The following is a 21,449-nucleotide window of genomic DNA, read 5'->3' on the forward strand; positions in this document are numbered from 1 at the left end:
CACCACAAATCAGACCCCCTATGGTAACCTGCTACAAGGTAAGACTTGCTCATCTAGACACCATTAGATATGTGTTGGTCTTGATTCTTGTCATGTTCAAAATGTATTTCTTCTACTGGTTGACAAGACTTGCATATTGTGGATATTCAGCCTATAGTTGGCATTTAGTTAAATAAGTTAAAACAGTCCTTTCAACTGTCCTATACTGGAATAAAGATAGAGGAATGCATTGAGATAAATGTAACGTACATTTATTGATGGAAATGTAAAAATGTACACGTTTTTATATAGCTTAGCAGACAGAATATTTGATAAATGTAAACAAACATCACTTCATATTTATTCTTGGTACAAACAATATGACTATACAATATGACTATGTGATATCATTATTTTGAGTCAAGATTTACTCAACCCAAAGGTAACAATCAGATTTTCAATGCAGGAAGCCCAAGGTAAAACTGAAAAGAGCTACGTTAAACATCTACCTCTTGTGACTCTCATCTTATCCTCCCAAAAATCTGGTGAAGTTATCTTGTGTGTCATTTTGTTCTCATCCAGTATCATACTGAAAGAGAATGTATCTTGCCTGTTGCACACGAAAAAGTGTTATCTTTTCCACCAGGGGGCATAAAGTGTTATCTTTTCCACCAGGGGACATAAAGTGTTATCTTTTCCACCAGGGGGCATAAAGTGTTATCTTTTCCACCTGGGGGCATAAAGTGTTATCTTTTCCACCAGGGGGCATAAAGTGTTATATTTTCCACCAGGTGGCATAAAGTGTTATCTTTTCCACCAGGGGGCATAAAGTGTTATCTTTTCCACCAGGGGGCATAAAGTGTTATCTTTTCCACCAGGGGGCATAAAGTGTTATCTTTTCCACCAGGGGGCATAAAGTGTTATCTTTTCCACCAGGGGGCATAAAGTGTTATCTTTTCCACCAGGGGGCATAAAGTGTTATCTTTTCCACCAGGGGGCATAAAGTGTTATCTTTTCCACCAGGGGGCATAAAGTGTTATCTTTTCCACCAGGGGGCATAAAGTGTTATCTTTTCCACCAGGGGGCATAAAGTGTTATCTTTTCCACCAGGGGGCATAAAGTGTTATCTTTTCCACCAGGGGGCATAAAGTGTTATCTTTTCCACCAGGGGGCATAAAGTGTTATCTTTTCCACCAGGGGGCATAAAGTGTTATCTTTTCCACCAGGTGACATAAAGTGTTATCTTTTCCACCAGGGGGCATAAAGTGTTATCTTTTCCACCAGGGGACATAAAGTGTTATCTTTTCCACCAGGGGACATAAAGTGTTATCTTTTCCACCAGGGGGCATAAAGTGTTATCTTTTCCACCTGGGGGCATAAAGTGTTATATTTTCCACCAGGGGACATAAAGTGTTATCTTTTCCACCAGGGGGCATAAAGTGTTATCTTTTCCACCAGGGGGCATAAAGTGTTATCTTTTCCACCAGGGGGCATAAAGTGTTATCTTTTCCACCAGGGGGCATAAAGTGTTATCTTTTCCACCAGGTGCCAGGCGTAATCTGTGTTTTCAGTGTTATCGTTTTTTTCTCTCGATTAAAGGTTGATTAGGTTCTAATGTTTATGTTGTAATGTTTTAAATATAATTCTGTGTTAGGTAATTGACAGTTATGTTTACTTTGTAGTTTATATAAACACATGATCATCACATATTGTTACAGTATTTTATATATATATATATAGCTCAGGTTGCTTTATAATTGAAAGAGTACTTTTGTCATTGGTGTGTTCCAAGTGGGCACAGACGTCAATTCAAAGTCTTGTTTTGATTTACATTTGGTTGAGTTGTCAACTAAAGTGAAATCAACAAACACATTCACCATGCTATTGGACTAAGGTTAAAAATTGGGTGAAAAATAAAAATGTCACGTCTATGACTTTTTGCAAATCCAATCAGTTTTCCACTTTGATTCAACGTCATCACATAGATTTTTGGGGGTTGAAATGACATGGAGACAACGTTGATTCAACTAGTTTTTTTCCCCACTGGGTTGCTACATTGTTGTAGAACAGTTGCTGTTTAGAAATAGCACCATATTGACATTTTCCGTCTCTAAGCAGCTTCGCCTGTTACAGAAGACATCGCTCTCTTCTTTGGCGAAAACTCTCTCCAGTGGTATTGCTGTGCAAACAACGCCAATGTATTTATGTGCAATCTTTTTTAGATCCACTAAGTCTTTGTTGACCCTCCACCATTTCAGGGGGCTCTGAAACATTTTGATGGGTCTCTCTTTGACATACCTCATAAAGTCACAATCAAAGTGTGATTGTTTGCCAGAACCAACTGGAGCAGACACTGCACTTGTGCTGATGTCATCCATTGCTTTGAGGATTTGTCTTCTGGATAACTGGACTTTGTTATCATCAGCGAGTAGGAGCTTCTTGAATCTTGGGTCCAGGACTGTGCTAACTGTAAGCCAGCGGTTGAGCTTGACATTGCAAAAATGCCATTCACACATTTTGGCCAGACCGAATGCTACCTCGTTACCGTTTTGTGCCAACTTTTCGATGTCTCTCTGACATCTGTTCATAAGTGGAATGATAAATGATATGGATTCATATCCCGCTCTTGGCATTTCTTTTGTTGCCTTTTTGAAAGGCTGAAGTGCGGCTATGACATCGTTGATTGTCTTTATGTCTTCGTCTGCAAGCCATAGGTTGTACTCAAGCCTCTGAAGGAGCACAGCTGCAATGGCCTGGTGCTGTTCTACAAATCGCTCCAGCATGCTGAGTGAAGAGAGCCAACCGTTACCAACAGACTGGATCAGTACACTTTCAGGCAACTTTAGCTTCAGTTGGTACTCCTTGAGTTTTTGTTCTGCCTTGATGTCACAGTGGAAGAACCTCACAACATTCTGGGACTTTTTCAGCAGAGTTTTAAGTCCAGGATATTTTTCTAGGACGTCCTTGAACACCAAGTCCAAAGTATAAGCAAGACAAGAGATGTGTGTCCATCCAGCTTTTGAGACTTCGTCCTTCATGGTTGTTCCTCCTTCCATGACAACGGTATGGATTTTGTCTTTAATGCCCCATGCTTTTGCGGTCTTCAGCATCTGGTCCACTATGTTTTTTGGAGTATGTTCATCAGGTAAATTGGCTGTTTCTAACACATGGGACTTCAGATGCCAGTCTTTGCCTAGATAGTGACAGGTCACCGTCACAAAAGATACTTCAGCTCTTGAAACCCACAATTCTGATGTCAACGAAATGTCATCTGATGAAGCCAACTCTTTTTTCACCATCTCTTTAGTCTCTTTATACATTTGAAGAAGTTGTAAGCGTAGGTCTTTGGATGTCACTCGTGAAATTTCCTGTGTGGACTCAATGGCCCTCATAACAGCGCAGATACCTTTGTCTTCAACAATGGACAATGGTTGTAGGTCAATCACAATCATCTTTAACAAAGAGCTTGGGATTTTGTGTGCTGTTGAAGTGTCACCTATGTCAAATGAATATAATTATTTTGTATGATATTGTGGAAGCTACATTATAAAGTGTTTCAACAATGTACAGTACCAGTCAAAAGTTTGGACACTCCTACTCATTCAAGTTTGTTTTTTCCCCTTGTTTTCTACATTGAAAAATAATAGTTAAGACATCAAAACTATGAAATAACAAATATGGAATCATGTAGCAACCAAAAAAGTGTTAAACAAATCAAAATATATTTTATATTTGAGATTCTTCAAAGTAACCACCCTTTGCCTTGATGACAGCTTTGCACTCTTGGCATTCTCTCAACCAGCTTCACCCGGAATGCTTTTCCAACAGTCTTGAAGGAGTTCCCACATATGCTGAGCACTTGTTGGATGTTTTTCCTTCCCTCTGTGGTCCAACTCATCCCAAACCATCTCAATTGGGTTGAGTTCGGGTGATTGTAGAGGCCAGGTCATCTGATGCAGCACTCCATCACTCTCCATCTTGGTCAAATAGCCCTTACACAACCTGGAGGTGTGTTGGGCCATTGTCATGTTGAAAAACAAATGATAGTCCCACTAAGGGCAAACCAGATGGGATGGCGTATCGCTGCAAAATGCTGTGGTAGCCATGCTGGTTAAGTGTGCCTTGAATTTTCAATACATCCTTGACAGTATCACCAGCAAAGCATCCCCACACCATCACACCTCCTCCTCCATGCTTCACTGTGGGAACCACACATGCAGAGATCATCCGTTCACCTACTCTGTCTCACAAAGACACGACGGTTGGAACCAAAAATCTCAAATTTGGACTCATCAGACTAAAGGACAGATTTTCACTGGTCTAATGTCCATTGCTTGTGTTTCTTGGCCCACGCAAGTTTCTTCTTCTTATTGGTGTCCTTTAGTAGTGGTTTCTTTGCAGCAATTCGACCATGAAGGCCTGATTCATGCTGTCTCCTCTGAACAGTTGATGTTGAGATGTGTCTGTTACTTGAACTCTGAAACATTTATTTGGTCTGCAATCTGAGGTGCAGTTAACTCTAATGAACTTATCTTCTGCAGCAGAGGTAACTATGGGTCTTCCTTTCCTGTGGTGGTCCTCATGAGAGCCAGCTTCATCATAGCGCTTGATGGTTTTTGCGACTGCACTTGATGTTCTTGAGATTTTCTGCATTGACTTACCTTCATGTCTTAAAATAATGATGGACTGTGGTTTCTCTTTGCTTATTTGAGCTGTTCTTGTCATAATATGGACTTGGTCTTTTACCAAATAGGGCTATATTCTGTATACCACCCCTTCCTTGTCCCAACACAATTGATTGTCTCAAATGCATTAAGAAGGAAATTAGTTCCACAAATTAACTTTTAACAAGGCACAACTGTTAATTGAAATGCATTCCAGGTGACTAACTCATGAAGCTGGTTGAGAGAATGCCAAGAGTGTGCAAAGCTGTCATCAAGGCAAATGGTGGCTACTCTGAAGAATCTCAAATATTAAATCAATTTTGATTTGTTTAACACTTTTTTGGTTACTACACGATTCCATACGTGTTATTTCATAGTTTTGATGTCTTCACTATTATTCTACAATGTAGAAAATAGAAAAAAAAAGAAAAACCCTTGAATGAGTAGGTGTGTCCAAACGTTTGAACTGTACTGTATATTTTGCGACAAATCTTTACTCTCTCACCTTGTGTAGTTCTGCAACTTGTGTCATGCAGAGCAGATGCATTCCTTTCTTTTCCTCTTTGTATGGTGTCTTCTAATGAAGCACTCCTGGAACCATTCCTCCCTGCATTAAAGGTGTTTTTCAGGTACATTAAAATCTCAGGTTAGCATAATTCCCATAATTCCCCACTCTTGTACCATTACTTCCTGCATTTTTAGGTATACTTTACCATATCAAACCTGCTTATGATGCAGTTCTTGAAATACATTGCCTTCAGAAAGTATTTACACCCCTTGATGTTACAAATTGGGATTAAAATTGATTTAATTATAAAAAAATAAAAAATAATTATAAGATTTAAGCTAAAACAATTCTAAGCTACCTGGGGCGTCAGGTACCTTAGTGATTAGAGCGTTGGGCCAGTAACCGAAAAGATGCTAGATTGAATCCCTGAGCTGACAAGGTAAAAATCTGGTTCTGCCCCTGAACAAGGCAGTTAACCCACTGTTCCTAGGTTGTCATTGTAATTAAGAATTTGTTCTAACTGACTTACCTAGTTAAATGAAGGTTAAATAAAAAAAAACTCTGTAATGTCAAAGTGGAAGAGAAAGTCTAACATTTGTCAAATAAATCATGAAAAATAAAACACTAACATATCTTGATTAGATAAATTTTCAACCTCTGAGTCAATACATGGTAGAATCACCTTTGTCAGCGATTGTATCTGTGAGTCTTTCTGGGTAAGTCTGTAAGAGCTTTCCACACCTGGATTGTGCAACATTTCCCCATTATTCTTTTCAAAATTCTTCAAGCTCTGTCAAGTTGGTTGTTGATCATTGCTAGACAAACTTGTTCAGGTCTTTTTTTTGTTGTTGTAATTTTTACCCCTCAATTTCGTGATTACGATCTTGTCTCATCGCAGCAACTCCCCAACAGGCTCAGGAGAGGCAAAGTTTGAGTCATGAGTCCCCCGAAACATGACCCGCCAAACCCCGCTTCTTAACAACCGCTCTCTTAACTCAGAAACCAGCTGCACCAATGTGTCGTAGGAAACAACGTTCAACTTGACCGAAGTCAGCCTGCAGGCACCCGGCCTGCCACAAGGAGTTGCTAGAGCGCGATGAGCCAAGTAAAGCCCCCTCCTGGCCAAACCCTCCCCTAACCCGGAAGACATTGGGCCAATTGTGTGCCGCTTATGCAGTCACGGACAGTAATGACACAGCCTAGGATCAAACCCCGTAGTAACGCTGCAACACTGCGATGCAGTGCCTTAGACCGCTACGCCGCTCGGGAGGCCCATTTCCAGGTCTTGCCATAGATTCAAATTTCAGTCAAAACTGTTACTCGGCCCTTCAGGAACATTTGCTGTCTTCTTGGTAAGGAACTTGTGTTTATTTGGCCATTCATGTTAGGTTATTATCCTGCTGAAAGGTGAATTAATCTCGCAGTGTCTTGTGGAAAGCTGAACCAGGTTTTCCAATAGGTTTTTGCCTGTGCATAGCTCCATTACGTTTTTTTTTTATCCTGAAAAACTCACCAGTCCTTAACGATTACAAGCATACCCATAACATGATGTAGCCACCATTACGGTTGAAAATATGAGGATTGGTACTCAGTAATGTGTTGTATTGCATTTGCCCCAAACAAAATACTTTGTATTCAGGACAAAAAGTTAATTGTTCTCCTCCTGCTGACGTTTAGCAGAGTGAATGTCTTCCGAGAATCGGTTAATTGTTTTCGGCAAATAGTTCAATATAGCAGGCAGAGTGAGGAGTGAGGACACAATAATTTAATTTAATGTTTGTATTGTGAGTGAGGACACAATCATTTAATTTAATGTTTGTATTGGGTGGATCTACCGACGGCCTGAATAGGTCCTGAAAGATACATCAGTTTTGTTCATTTTGTTTTACTCTGCTTGCAAACCTGCTGGATCTGGTTTGACCAGATACAATGCTATTTCACAGTAAACAAATTGACCACAGACTTTTAGCACGGTTATGGGGAAGGACAATCAACAAGCAGAGCACTTACACAAACGACTGATGATTGGCTGAGAGAAACTGATGATAAAATGACTGATGCACTTCACAAAATAGATGGCATCATGAGAGAGGACATTATGTGGATATATTGAAGCAACATCTCAAGACATCCGTCAGGAAGTAAAAGCTTGTTTGCAAAATGGGTCTTCCAAATGGACAATGACCCCAAGCATCTTCCAAAGTTGTGGCAAAATGGCTTAAGGACAACAAAGTCAAGGTATTCGAGATTGGCCATCACAAAGCCCTGACCTCAATCCTATAGAAAATGTGTGGACAGATTTGAAAAAGCGTGTGCAAGCAAGGAGGCCTACAAACTTTGACCCAAGTTAAACAATTTAAAGGCAATGCTACCAAATACTAATTGAGTGTATGTAAACTTCTGACCCACTGGGAATGTGATAAAATAAATAAAAGTTTAAATAAATTATTCTCTCTACTATTATTCTGACATTTCACATTCTTAAAATAAAGTGATGATCCTAACTGACCTAAGACAGGGAATTATTACTAGGATTAAATGTCAGGAATTGTGAAAACTGAGTTTAAATGTATTTGGCTAAGGTGTATGTAAACTTCCGACTTCAACTGTATGTAATTCTGTACTGTCATAAGTGTTATTATTTTATTGGTTGCGATACATTTCCAGAAGTGGTTTAATTGTTGTATTAGTTAACATTGTCTTTTGCATCCACACGCTACCACAGCGTTTTCCATAGTGGCCTTTATTAAGGTATTTTATTGTGCTGCCATGGGCGAGCTTCTAAAGTCATCCCAGACACTTCTTGGAGCTTGCTCATGCGCAGAGTAATTTATGACCCTGTTGCGCCAGGGCAGATCTGATAAGATTCTCACACAAGGCTGGAGAGAGAGGGTGTCATAAATCTTGACCCTTTGTCAATCCAAGTAATTTGTTTCTCTCTCCAAGAGGTGAATGTTTTAAATTGATGTTTATAGGGATGCTGTGTTTATAGTCCTTTATAGACAAGTGTTATGCCATTTGCCGTTTATTCATGTACAGATATGTAAATTGCATTGTCATAACTTTTAACTAATACTGTTTACGTGTGTGCATATCTTTGTTTTATAGAACCACAACAATAAGATTCCAAGTCATTCGGATGACCAAAATCCTATAAACATCTTCAAATGGAAACAGCTGTGTCTACGTGTGTGTGTGTGTGTGTGTGTGTGTGTGTGTGTGTGTGTGTGTGTGTGTGTGTGTGTGTGTGTGTGTGTGTGTGTGTGTGTGTGTGTGTGTGTGTGTGTGTGTGTGTGTGTGTGTGTGTGTGTGTGTGTGTGTGTGTGTGTGTGAGGACTGAACCAATCAGTTATAAGTATATAGCGACCAGCCGACCACTCAGACTGGTGAGAGCATACCGCCAGCCAACCGTTTTTATGTGGTCCTTTTAGTCAGATTTTTACATGGTCCGTCATTTCTCCGGATTTAGCAACCAATAGTTTTTACAATACCTATTGACTCAAGACATTTCAGCTTTTCATTTTTAATTAATGTGTAACATTTTCTAAAAACACACTACCAATTTGACATTATGAGGTACTGTTTGTCAGTGACAAAACAATCTGAATTTAATCCATTTTAAATCCAGGCTGTAACACAACAAAAGTTTGAGAAAGTCAATGGGTGTGAACACTTTCTGAAGGCACTGCATAATCTATATCATGGTCGGTTTTCAGATAAATGTTTTAGATTGTAGTGGATTTGCTGTTGCATCCTTTACAAAACAAATAAACAGTGTACATGGGGTTAGTGCACACGTTTTCTCATTGATTTGGTAATAGATTTTAAATGTTGTCTTACGAGAATATGGTATTTTCTGGAACGTCTTGGAACCCCCATTACACTTCCTGTTGGAGCATGATAATGGAATTATGTTTTAGTCTTTTTTAATAATATTATAAAAGTCAGATCAGTATTCTCCTTCAGTTATACATTCAAAAGTATAATCTTGGTCAACAACAGAATGACAACCCAATAATTGTCCTTGTGGACTCACCTGTTTCTCACATGTGGGGTTCTCTCTGTGCTCACTGAGTGAGTATAGGAATCTGGCTGTTGGAAGTATGTACGCTTTGTGATCTGGTAGTCGTTTCCATATCCTCGTTCCAATCCTGAATCGTTCGAGTTCATCATCCTGGCCATCATCCTACATTTAACTTCTTCGCCTGGTCTATAATTAGCATACATTTTTGACTGCTTGTGCTGGACTTGATTGACAAGTTCAGAGCCGTTTAATAACCAGAGTAGGAAATAACCTTAATAGGATGGCTTCCTAGAACACAGGTATATGTCCCGTGTCTAAGTTTCAGTTTCTGTTTCAGTGAAATGAAAGCCACCTCCTTGCCACGTCAAACGTCTACCTATGAATAATGAGAGACTAGAATAATGAAAGAAAAGGAATATGGTTTCCAGGATCTGTCATGACTGTCATTTGAACGTCACCTGTACAAACCTCTTAAGAGTTTATTGTTTCACCGGTGCGTCAATGTAAGTAACATAATACAAAGAAACAGCATCACAATCCATCAGTTTAAGCTAGAGATATCTCTGCTTATGACTGCCCTCCGCATCTGCGGTGGAAGGGAGCTGAGCTACAGCAGTGTTTGTCAGACAGACCATGAAACATACTGAAAATCGGTCTTCTCGCGAAAATGTCTCGAGCCGCGTCCGCATTGTTTGACATACAAACTAATATGACCACCTTATGGGAGGATGAGATTATCACAAACGCGATGGTTGTCTCCGCTTTGCCCCAAGGGAGTCATCTGAAGCCGGTACCGTCAATGTGTCTGTTTGCATCATCCGTACCGTTTCGGTTACAAACAAATGTTTTTCCTTCCACTGTGATTGGATGACAGATGTAAGCAGCTCAGTTTCTTGTCATATTAGGCTCCTTGATTTGGGTCTACTGTGTAACCTCGCCTCTGTTGCCTGAGGTGGACATATGTTCTGCATGTGAAACTGGTGTAGCAAAGCAAAGCTCACATGCGCCGAATACAACAGGTGTAGTAGACCTTACAGTGAAATAGAAGCCCTTAACCAACAATGCAGTTCAAGAAAGAGTTAAATAGTTAAGAAAATATTTACCAAATAAACTAAAGTAAAAAAAAAACTGCCATAATCGACATCCATGTCTTCGGCGCCCGGGGAACAGTGGATTAACTGCCTTGCTCAGAGGCAGAATGACAGATTTTTACCTTGTCGGTTTGGGGATTCTATCCAGCAACCTTTCGGTTACTGGCCAAACGCTCTTAACCACTAGGCTACCTGCCGCCCCGAAGCTGTTCAGGAGCCTTTTGGTCCTAGACTTGGTGCTCCGGTACCGCTTGCCGTGCTGTAGCAGAGAGAACAGACTACGACTTGGGTGACTGGAGTCTTTGACCATTTTTGGGGCTTTCCTCTGACACCGTCTAGTATATAGGTTCTGGATGGCTGGAAGCTTGGCCCCAGTGATGTACTGGGCCGTACGCACTACCTTCTGTAGCACGTTATGGTCAGATACCGAGCAGTTGCCATACCAGGCGGTGATGCAACCGGTCAGGATGCTCTCGATGGTGCAGCTGTAGAACTTTTTGAGGATCTGGGGACCCATGCCAAATTTTTTCGGTCTCCTGAGAGGGAAAAGGTGTTGTCATGTCCTCTTCACGACTGTCTTAGTGTGTTTGGTCCATGATAGTTTTTTGATGTGGACATCAAGAAACTTGAAACTCTCGACCCGCTCTACTACAGACACGTCGATGTTAATGGGGGCCTGTTCGGCCCGCCTTTTTCTGTAGTCCACGATCAGCTCCTTTGTCTTGCTGACATTGAGGGAGAGGTTGTTGTTCTGGCCCCACACTGCCAGGTCTCCAACCTCCTCCCTATAGGCTGTCTCATTGTTGTCTGTAATCAGGCCTACCACTGTTGTGTTGTCAGCAAACTTAATGATGGTGTTGGAATCGTGTTTGGCCACACAGTCGTGGGTGAACAGGGAGTACAGGAGGTAACTAAGCACGCACCCTTGAGAGGGCCCAGTGTTGAGGATCAGCATGGTAGATGTGTTGTTGCCTACCTTTACCACCTGGGGGTGGCCCGTCAGGAAGTCCAGGATCCAGTTGCAGAGGGAGGTGTTTAGTCCCAGGGTACTTAGTTTAGTGATGAGCTTTGTGGGCACTATGGTGTTGAACGCTGAGCTGTAGACAATGAACAACATTCTCACATAGGTGTTCCTTTTGTCCAGGTGGGAAAGGTAATCATTAAGGCAGGTTACCTTCTCTTCCTTGGGCACAGGGACTATGGTGGTATTACAGACTCGGTCAGGGAGAGGTTGAAAATGTCAGTGAAGACACTTGCCAGTTGGTCCCCACATGCTTCGAGTACACTTGCTGGTAAATCCGCCTGGAGCGTCGCCAGGGGAACTAAAACAGACCACATGTACTTCACACTTACAGGGCCTATAGAAAGTCGACACCCCCATAAGCTTTTATTTTTTCACATTTTGCTGCTTTAAAATCTAAAAAGGTATTAAATTATATTTATTACCTACACAACCTACTCTCCATTTTCAAAGTAAAATAAAGTTATAGAACATTTTACAAATCAAGAATGAAATATTCTGAAATATCATAATTGAAATTGGTCACACACACATATTTAGCAGATGTTATTGCGGGTGTAGCGAAATGGTGGATAAGTCTCCACCCTCCACCCCCTGAGTTAATACTTGGTGGTAGCACCTTTGGCAGCCGTTACAGCTGTGAATCATTTGGAATAAGATTCTACCAACTTTGCACAACATATATCCAATTTTTTTGTCAACATTTGGTTGTCAATCATTGATGGACAGCAGTATTCAAACATTGTCTTTAAAAAAAAAAAATATTTAAGTCAGGACTGAGACTAGACCCCTCAGGAACATTCAACATCTCTTGAAAAGCCATTCTGGTGTGTCTTTGGCATAAACAAATGTATAAAACCCTATCCCAGTGTTAGGTTTCTGAAAACTGAGGTGAGTTTTCCTCTAACTTTTTACAGGGTCTTTGCTCCTTTCATATTTCTTTAGATCCTAACAAACTCCCCTGTCATTGCCGGTAACATTACATTCACTCCATATTACTGGCCTGTAATGACAAAGTGAAAAGAGAGAAGCCTGTGAAAGATTAGAGTCTCATGAACAGGATGGTGGTCTTTGTTTTGCTCTACGACCCCCACAAGCCCCACAGGACTCATCTGAAGTTGGTACCGTTGATATGCCAACTTGTGTTTGTAGCGTCCGAACAGTTTGGGCTACAAATTAATGCGACCCCCACAAGTGTCACGGGACTCGTCTGAAGGTAACCAGTTTTGTGCTACCTAAAAAAGGGGTTAAATATGTGTAACAAATATATATATATCTATTTCCTGAGCTTTCTTGTATCTTCTAGAAATAGGGCAGACACTTCAAAACCTTATTCCTTTTTTATTCCTTTTTTTGCCATTTATGAGTGTTATTCAAAAGGCCAAAAACTATATTGTATCAAACATTTGTATTGTATTTTTCTTTTATACCTAAAGGGTCCTACAATTCTAGATCAAATAGCTAAATCATTCATGGTATGTCCATCTTAAAACAATTCCATACGTCAGCTTAGAACCCCCGCAATTATTAACTTGTAAACCTACCAAGCAATCAAAATGACAAACTCAGAAAAAAATGCTGCATTACATGTCTTGGGAGAGGAATTGAAACAACACTGTGTACATGTGCTTGTTGGTGTGTTTTACTGTACTGTATATTATGTATTTCACTTGTCTCTCACTTTTAGTGATCCAACAACCAGATTATGTTTTTGGTTTGGCACTGACTCTTGTTATGTGAAGAAATCCTGCTCATTCTGTGGGTTTTCCATATTCTATGATTCTGACAGTAGAGGGAGCCTGTGGTTTGCACTAAAGTTTAATGGATTTAGTGTCCTTGGCTTAGGGAAATAATTTACGTAGAGGTAGTGTAACACTGACAACAACCTGGAAGATATTCAACGTCTTAACAATTGATAAGTGTTAGTGTGTACATGGGAGTGAATACAGTCTAGCCCAACCACTAAACTACCCCATCTTTTTTCTCACACACTGTCATTGACTAAAAACACTCTAGCTCTGTATGGCTCTAAGCAGCCTGCAACCAGCGGCTTCAGCCTTTGCTCGCTAGTGTAGAATTATTTTATTTCAATAGATTTCTTTTTCCATCTCATGTAGAAAACCCAGCTTGTTATTTTTGGATCGCACAGGCACTCTGCCAGACAAATCCAAGGTTTTCATGTGATTCTGCTTTATTGTTTCAACAATTACTCAACTTCTGGTATTAGATCATTAAAATGTGAAAAGGGTTCAAGAGGTGTCGACTTTCTATAGGCACTGTAAGTGTTAGGTACATGTGGTCTGTTTCAGTTCCCCTGGCGACGCTCCATGCCCAGCCTGTGTTTGTTTTGATCGGCCCACGTCTTAATCCCACCATTCCCATGATGACTCCCTGGCTGTGTGTGTGTGTGTCTCATCACCCAATCACGTGAACGTGTTGCTCTGGACTGGACCATACAGGATGGTAGGAAGTAAGTGGGCTTTGCTTTGCTACACCCCTGTTTCACATGCAGAATATGTGGCCTTTCATTCACTTAAACAAATAACAAATATACACACAATCAGCTGGAGAGTAAAAGAACCACAGTCTTTTTATCCTCAGCAAAGTCACATGCAATTTACTCTGAGAGTAACAGGTACCGCTGAGCCAAAAGGAGGAAAGGAGAAGTGCATCACAATCAAAACACCATTTAACTATTTTGATGGGTGATGGCCTAAGAGGCATTAATCGTTAGAGTCATTGATTTGTTACAATCCAGACAGAGAAACCTTCTGCAGACATATAGTCATTTGTATATCTACTGGAATGGTTCAAGAGGCCCTTACAACACAGGTGTTCTGGTTCTTAGCAACCAGCCATATACAGTCATTTTCAGCTGACCGAGCACATTTGAATGAAAGGATAACATCAACACATTAATGGTTTTCAATGGAGCACTTTGAAAAAAGAACAATGTATGCGAAAACACCAGCCGTGGCGGACATTTTTTTGCTTCGTTTTTTTGTCAGAGTGCAGAGCTCTGTTGTCAGAAATCCCAGTGCTGATGTATACAGCAGGTGACAGACGTCGATTTATGAATGGGAGTCGTTCTGCAGGGGGAAATTGTAATCCATGGTGTGTTTGGGGGAGGGTCACGTGCTGGAAACTGGATAGAAACACAGAGAGGGAAGCGATACTGTGAATTACAAAAAAAAACGAAACAAAAGACAATCCATTCACAGACACCCCACAGATTAAAACACATGGCGGATGAAATGTGTATAACAATTTTGAACGTTAGAATGTTAAACAGCCACCAAAAAATGTGTGGCGAGAAAGCATTTCCCCCAGTACTTGAGAAGTATCGTCTCCTCATCAGAGAAGTACTTAACTCATAATGGCGCCCGAGGGGATGGCTGCCGTTTTACAGGTTCCTAATCAACTGTGCTATTTTTTATTTTTTTTTGCATTGTTTGAAACTTATTTTGTACCTAAAGTTGCTGCTGCCGTCTCTTATGACCGAAAAGAGCTTCTGGACATCAGAACAGCGATTACTCAACTCGAACTGGATGAAGATGTTTTCTTTAATGAATCCGACGCGTAGGATATACTAGTTTCTGGAGAACAGGCCCAAATCTCCGTCATTAGCGTGAAGAAAAGACGGAGATACAGAGGGAGAAGATTGGGGTGTCTTGTTAGGATTCATAGGCGAGTGAGTAAATCAACATTACTATCGGTTTTAGTGGTCAACGTGCAATCACTGGAAAACAAACTCCATGCTCTACGGTTGAGACTATCCTACAAACGGGACATTAGAAACTGTAATATCTTATTTTTCACCGAGTCGTGGCTGAACAACGACATGGATAATATAGAGCTGGCTGGGTTTTCCGTGCATCGGCAGGATAGAGCAGCTACGTCTGGTAAGACGAGGTGTGTTGGTGTGTGTGTCTATTTGTCAATAACTGCTAGTGTGCGATATTAAAGAAGTCTAATATTAAAGAAGTCTCTAGGTATTGCCCGCCTGAGGTAGAATACCTCATGATAAGCTGTAGACCACACTATCTACCAAGAGAGTTTTCATCTATGTTATTCGTAGCCGTCTATTTACCAGCACAAACCGATGCTTGCACTAAGACCGCACTCAACAAGCTAAATAAGGCCATAAGCAAAAAGAAAATGCTCATCCAGAAGTGCGCTCCTAATGGCCGGAGACTTTAATACAGGCACACTTAAATCCGTTTTACCTCATTTCTACCAGCATGTCAAAATCAAATCAAACTTTGTCACATGCGCCGAATACAACAAGTGTAGACCTTACCTTGAAATGCTTACTTACAAGCCAACAATGCAGTTCAAGAAATATTTAAGAAAATATTTACCAAATAACCTAAAGTATGGTGCTGCAGAGATGATTGTCCTTCTGGAAGTTTCTACCATCTCCACAGAGGAACTCTAGAGCTCTGTCAGAGTGACCATCGGTTTCTTGGTCACCTCCCTGACCAAGATCATTCTCCCCCGATTGCTGTTTTGCCTGAGCGGCCAGCTCTAGGAAGAGTCTTGTTGGTTCCAAACTTCTTCCATTTAAGAATGATGGAGGCCAGTGTATTCTTGTGGACCTTCAATGCTGCAGAAAGGTTTTGGGACCCCTCCCCAGATCTGTGCCTCGACACAATCCTGTCTTGGAGCTCTACAGACAATTCCTTTGACCTCATTGCTTGGTTTTTGCTCTGACATGCAATGTCAACTGTGGGACCTTAAACATTGACTTGCCAAAGTATTCATCCCCCTTGGCATTTTTCCTATTTTGTTGCCTTTACAACCTGGAATTCAAATGTATTTTGGGGGGTTTGTATCAATTGATTTACACAAAATGCCTACCACTTTGAAGATATTTTTTCTTGTGAAACAAACAAGAAATAAGACAAAAAAACAGAACACTTGAGCGTGCATAACTATTCACCCCCCCAAGTCAATACTTTGCAGAGCCACCTTTTGCAGCAATTACAGCTGCAAGTCTCTTGGGGTATGTCTCTATAAGCTTGGCACATCTAGCCACATGGATTTTTGCCCATTCTTCAAGGCTAAACTGCTCCAGCTCCTTCAAGTTGGATGGGATCTGCTGGTATACAGCAATCTTTAGGTCATACCACAGATACCACAAATCCATTTAAATTACAGGTTGTAATGCAACAAAATCGGAAGAACGCCAAGGGAGTGAATGCCTTTGTATTGTATATTCAGGTGTGTGCCTTTCCAAATCATGGACAATCAATTGAATTTACCACATGCGGAATCCAATCAAGTTGTAAAAACATCTCAAGGATGATCAATGGAAACAAGATGCACCTGAGCTCAAATTCGAGTCTCAAAGCAAAGGGTCTGAATACTTATATAAATAAGGTATTTCTGTTTTTTAATTTTAATAATTTTGCAAACATTTCTAAAAACCTGTTTTTACTTTGTCATTATGGGTTATTGTGTGTAGATTGCTGAATTTTATTTTTTTAATCCATTTTAGAATATAGCTGTAACGTAACAAAATGGGGAAAAACTCAAGAGGTCTGAATAGTTTCTGACGGCACTGTATATGACAAACAGTTGTTGGTCAGGATTATTATCCCCCGTCTTCGAGACGCTTATTAATGCTTATTAACTCCTCAATGCCATCCGATGAATCCTGGAACATATTCCAGTCTGTGCTAGCAAAACAGTCCTGTAGCTTGGCATCTGCTTCCTCTGACCACTTCTGTATTGTGGCCGTAACTGGTACTTCCTGTTTGAGTGTTTGCTTGTAAACAGGAATTAGGAGGATAAAGTTATGGTCAGATTTGCCAAAAGAAGGGCGAGGGAGAGCCTTATATGTGTCTGTGTGTGGAATAAAGGTGATCTAGTTTTTTTCCGCCTCTAGTTGTAGAGGTGACATGCTGGTAAAGATTTTGTCAAATTGATTTCAGTTTTCCTGCGTTAAAGTCACCGGCCACTACGAGCGCGACCTCTGGGTGATCAATTTCTTGTTTATTTATGCCCTTATCGTAGAGTGTGTTCTTAGTGCCAACATCGTTTTTTGGTGGTAAATAGACAGCTACGAAGAAAATATAGATTCAAACTCTCTTGGTAAATAGTGTAGTCTACAGCTTATCATGAGGTATTCTAACTCAGGCGAGCACAACCTCAAGACTTCCTTAATATTAGAGATCGTGCACCAGTTTTTATTAACAAAGTGACACACACCCACTCCCCTCAGCTTAACCGACGCAACCGCTCTCTCTTGCCGATGTGTAGAAAAACAGCTAGATTTATATTGACCATGTCCTTGTTCCGCCACGTCTCTGAGGAATGTAGGATATTACAGTTCTTCAGAATACATTGATAGGATAGTCTCGAACGGAGCTCATCCAGTTTATTCTCCAGTGATTGCACTTTCACCAATGGAACAGAGGGTAGAGGAAATGTATTCAATCTCCAACAAAGTCTTGTCAGGTATCCCGCACGCCTTTCCTCCTTCTCCTCCTTCTTCTTGAGTGTCGGGAATTTGGGCCTAGTCCGCGATAATCAATATGCCAATATGTTCATCGCTAGCCTCTAGCTATCTGTCAGATAGTGCTATAATAGCCACTTCATATCGCTATCTAAAAGCTGTTGTGTGTATGGAAATGTTTTGTCGACTTTGTTTTGTCCTTTTTCAACAGAAGTAAATGAACTTGGCTAGCTTTCGCTAGTTGTTGTAACTTTTGAGAGAGAGAGCTAGCCAAATGTTAGCTAACGTTAGCTAGTTAGCTATCTCTCTAACGTTAGCTATTCTTTTTGCCTCCATCACACTAGACATGAATCAAACAATAAAACCAGCGGCAAAACGATTGAAGACTGATATTCTTTATTTCTTTCAGTGCAATGTGACATTGTATTAGATGTGCAACGTTATTGATCTGTCAGTTAGCTAACTGCCTACTTTTCACAATGACACGGCAATAAACAGCTCTACAGGCTTCACTGTTGGGGTGCACAGTTAGTACACAACACTATGCTCATCATGGGTTAGCAGGATCAGATGGTGAAAGGTGTCCCAACAGTGTCAGACAGCCAGGGAAGACCAGTCTATGGAGCTCAGGTGAAATTAGTATATTATTAACAATATCAGTGAATACAACGTTTCTTCTTGAGTTGATGGGTAGGCCTACAGAAGCTACATGGCAACAGCTTAATGATCCTCTTAGATGTAAAGTCCCTTGTTTTGGCGACCTGCGTGGCTTTGGTACTGGTTCCGGCCAAAATTTTTGCTTTAAATTGATCCACGGACACCATCGCATTGAGCGGTAGACCCCGATTCTCAGGGTATGTCTCTTTTGCCTGTGTGAAGCAGGATGTGAATACTGACACCACTTGATTCTGACACTAGTATTGTGGTGGATATTTTAAATGACCAATAATGAGGAGAGACGAGGTCAATCACCAATCAGGATATTAACTTTATTAAAAACGTATTGATTAGGGGGCTGGTCACAATACACACACAAAAGTAAATAGAGTGCTTGCCTTGTATAGCCCAACCTTGTTCCATTTTCTTAATCCACCACAACTGTCTCAATTTGTTGAACCAACCGATGGTCTTCTGTGTTCTTGTACTAAGAACTGTTTGTTCTTAGAAAAGAGGATAAGGAGAGACTTGTTCGGAACAGAGATACCTCTTTCCGTACATGCAGGTTTCAGATTACAGGGGGTGGGGGTAAGAACATGAGATGTGCACAGCCATTGTGGATTTAGAGACAGAGTTAGGTGACAACAGCATCTTACACAACCAGAGTAACAGGATTGTACATACCTATCATTTAAAGTAATACTATTACTAATTCCCCCCCCCCCCCCCCCCCCCACACACACACACCCAGTATGCAGCATTACTAGTTATTGTTTATGGTCCTCTCCTAATAAATTATGACTTTTATTACATATAGTTACATTTAATTTAGCTTAAAGTCTAACGATCGTTATAATAAGTGGACCAAAGCGCAGTGTGATCTGGGGTTCCACATCTTTTTATTACTAAGTGAAACTCACAGCAAAACAATAAAGAGAAACAAATCAACGAACGTACAGCCTTGTAGGGCTCCACAGCAACAATACAAAAACAAGATCCCACAAACAACAGGTGGGAAAAGGCTGCCTAAATATGATCCCCAATCAGGGACAACAATAGACAGCTGCCTCTGATTGGGAACCATACCAGGCCAACATAGAAATACAAAAACTAGACTACACATAGAAATAATAAACAAGAACACCCCCCAGTCATGCCCTGACCTACTCCACCATAGAAAATAAAGGCTTTCTATGGTCAGGACGTGACATAAAGCTACAGTATGGTATCTGGAAATAGTGGTCATTTCAATTATTGAACCATTGATTCTATTCTTGGATAATATAATGTATAAATGTACACTGAGTGAATTATTTGTCAAGCCTCATTTTAGCAGGATCAAACGGTGAATGGTGTCTCAGCAGGGTCAGGAAGCCAGGGTGAACCAGTCTTTGACAAAGCTGAGGTGATGAAATTAATATTTGAAGACATTGTAGCCATTCTTTGCATCACACTCAGCCGTGCTACAGTAGTTCACGAAACGTCGGAGTATGTTGAAGAAGTTGAAGTTGTTTTCTCTGGCTCTTTTGATATCAGATTCAGAATGAATAATAACAAGATTGTGGTAGTGTGAAAGAGTTTGATCCACCTTAGGCCAGGAGTGTTTCCAATTCACATGACAAGAAAAACTCTAGCCCTAGTCATAGCACGGATGAAAAGGGAAGCTATCTGTAATAAGAATATTTTGTCATAGTCTACGAATAGGACCCAGAGTTTTAACTGATCAGGAAAAGAGGCCCCAGTAAAGAGACATTTTTTACACACCCCTTTTGAACCTGTGGTGCCATCTCTTTTAAATATGTTTTATTAATTGTAGATTCCTACTTATAAGTGGTCAGCAGGAGAATGAATAGCTTACTGCACACACCTACAGACATACCTTTAGAAAGTATTGACACCCACTTGACTTTTTCCACATTTTGTTGTGTTACAGATTTTGTGTCACTGGCCTACACACAATAACCCATAATGTCAAAGTGGAATTATGTTTTTGGGATTTTCAACCCCTTTGTAATGGCAAGACTAAATATTTCAGGAGTAAAATGTAGCTTAACAAGTCATATGATAAGTTGAATGGACACAATATGTGCAATAATAGCGTTTAAGATGATTTTTGAATGAATAACTCATGTCTGTCCCCCACACATACATCAAAGAATGGCACCTATTGGTAGATGGGTAAAACAAAAATAAAAAGCAGACCTTCCTAACTCAGTTGCCAGAGAGGAAGGAAACTGCTCAGGGATTTACCATGAGGCCAATGGAGACTTTAAAACAATTTAATGGCTGTGATAGGAGAACTAAGGATGGCTCAACAACTTTGTAGTTACTCCACAATACTAACCTAAATGACAGAGTGAAAAAAGGAAGCCTGTACAGAATACAAATATTCCAAAGCACGCATCCTATTTGCAATAAAGCACTAGTAAAACTGCAAAAATGTCCTGAATACAAAGTATCGCTCTTCATATTTTCCTCTTCAAGGACTAGGGAGTTTAAATAGGTTAAAAAGAAACAGAATAGAGCTAAGCACAGGTAAAGTCTGAGAGGAAAACCTGATTCATGTCTGCTTTCCAACAGACACCGGGAGACAAATTCACCTTTCAGCAGGACAATAACCTAAAACACAAGGCCAAATCAACACAAGTTAATTACCAAGACAACATTGAATGTTCCTGAGCGCGCTAGTTACAGTTTTGACTTAAATCGTCTTGAAAATCTATGGCAAGACTTGAAATTGGCTGTCTAGCAATGATCAACAACCAACTTGACAGATCTTGAAGTATTTTTTTAAAGACTAATGTGCAAAACTCATAGAGACTTACCCAGAAAGACTCCCAGCTGTAATCACTGCCAAAGGTGATTCTAACAAGTATTGACTCAGGGGTGTTGAAAACTTATGTAAATTAGATATTTCTTTATTTCATCTGCAAAAATGTCTAAAAACATGTTTTCACTTTGCCATTATGTGTAGATGGTTAAGAAATACAAATCTATGTAATCTATTTTGAATTCAGGCTGTAACAACAAAATGTGGAATTAGTC

At 40.4% G+C, this 21,449-nt stretch overlaps 1 protein-coding gene across 2 annotated transcripts; it reads right to left on the reverse strand.

Annotated features, from left to right (window-relative positions):
- Window positions 1-235: 235 nt before the first annotated feature.
- On the reverse strand, window positions 236-9,505 carry LOC139375664 (zinc finger BED domain-containing protein 4-like). Of its 2 annotated transcripts, none has more exons than XM_071117467.1 (5): window positions 9,188-9,505; window positions 8,992-9,038; window positions 5,149-5,250; window positions 884-3,475; window positions 236-709 (listed from the first exon to the last, which is right to left on the reverse strand). In XM_071117467.1, exons 1-4 carry the CDS (start codon window positions 9,376-9,378, stop codon window positions 2,031-2,033), a joined length of 1,785 nt encoding a protein of 594 aa, XP_070973568.1. In that variant the 5' UTR covers window positions 9,379-9,505; the 3' UTR covers window positions 236-709; window positions 884-2,030. The 2 variants fall into 2 exon arrangements, with proteins under 2 accessions (XP_070973568.1, XP_070973569.1); XM_071117468.1 differs by having other exon boundaries at window positions 238-709; window positions 1,145-3,475.
- Between the last annotated feature and the right edge of the window lie 11,944 nt (window positions 9,506-21,449).

This window comes from Oncorhynchus clarkii, chromosome 20 (genome assembly GCF_045791955.1).
Source record: "Oncorhynchus clarkii lewisi isolate Uvic-CL-2024 chromosome 20, UVic_Ocla_1.0, whole genome shotgun sequence".
NCBI classification, from domain to species: Eukaryota; Metazoa; Chordata; class Actinopteri; order Salmoniformes; family Salmonidae; genus Oncorhynchus; species Oncorhynchus clarkii.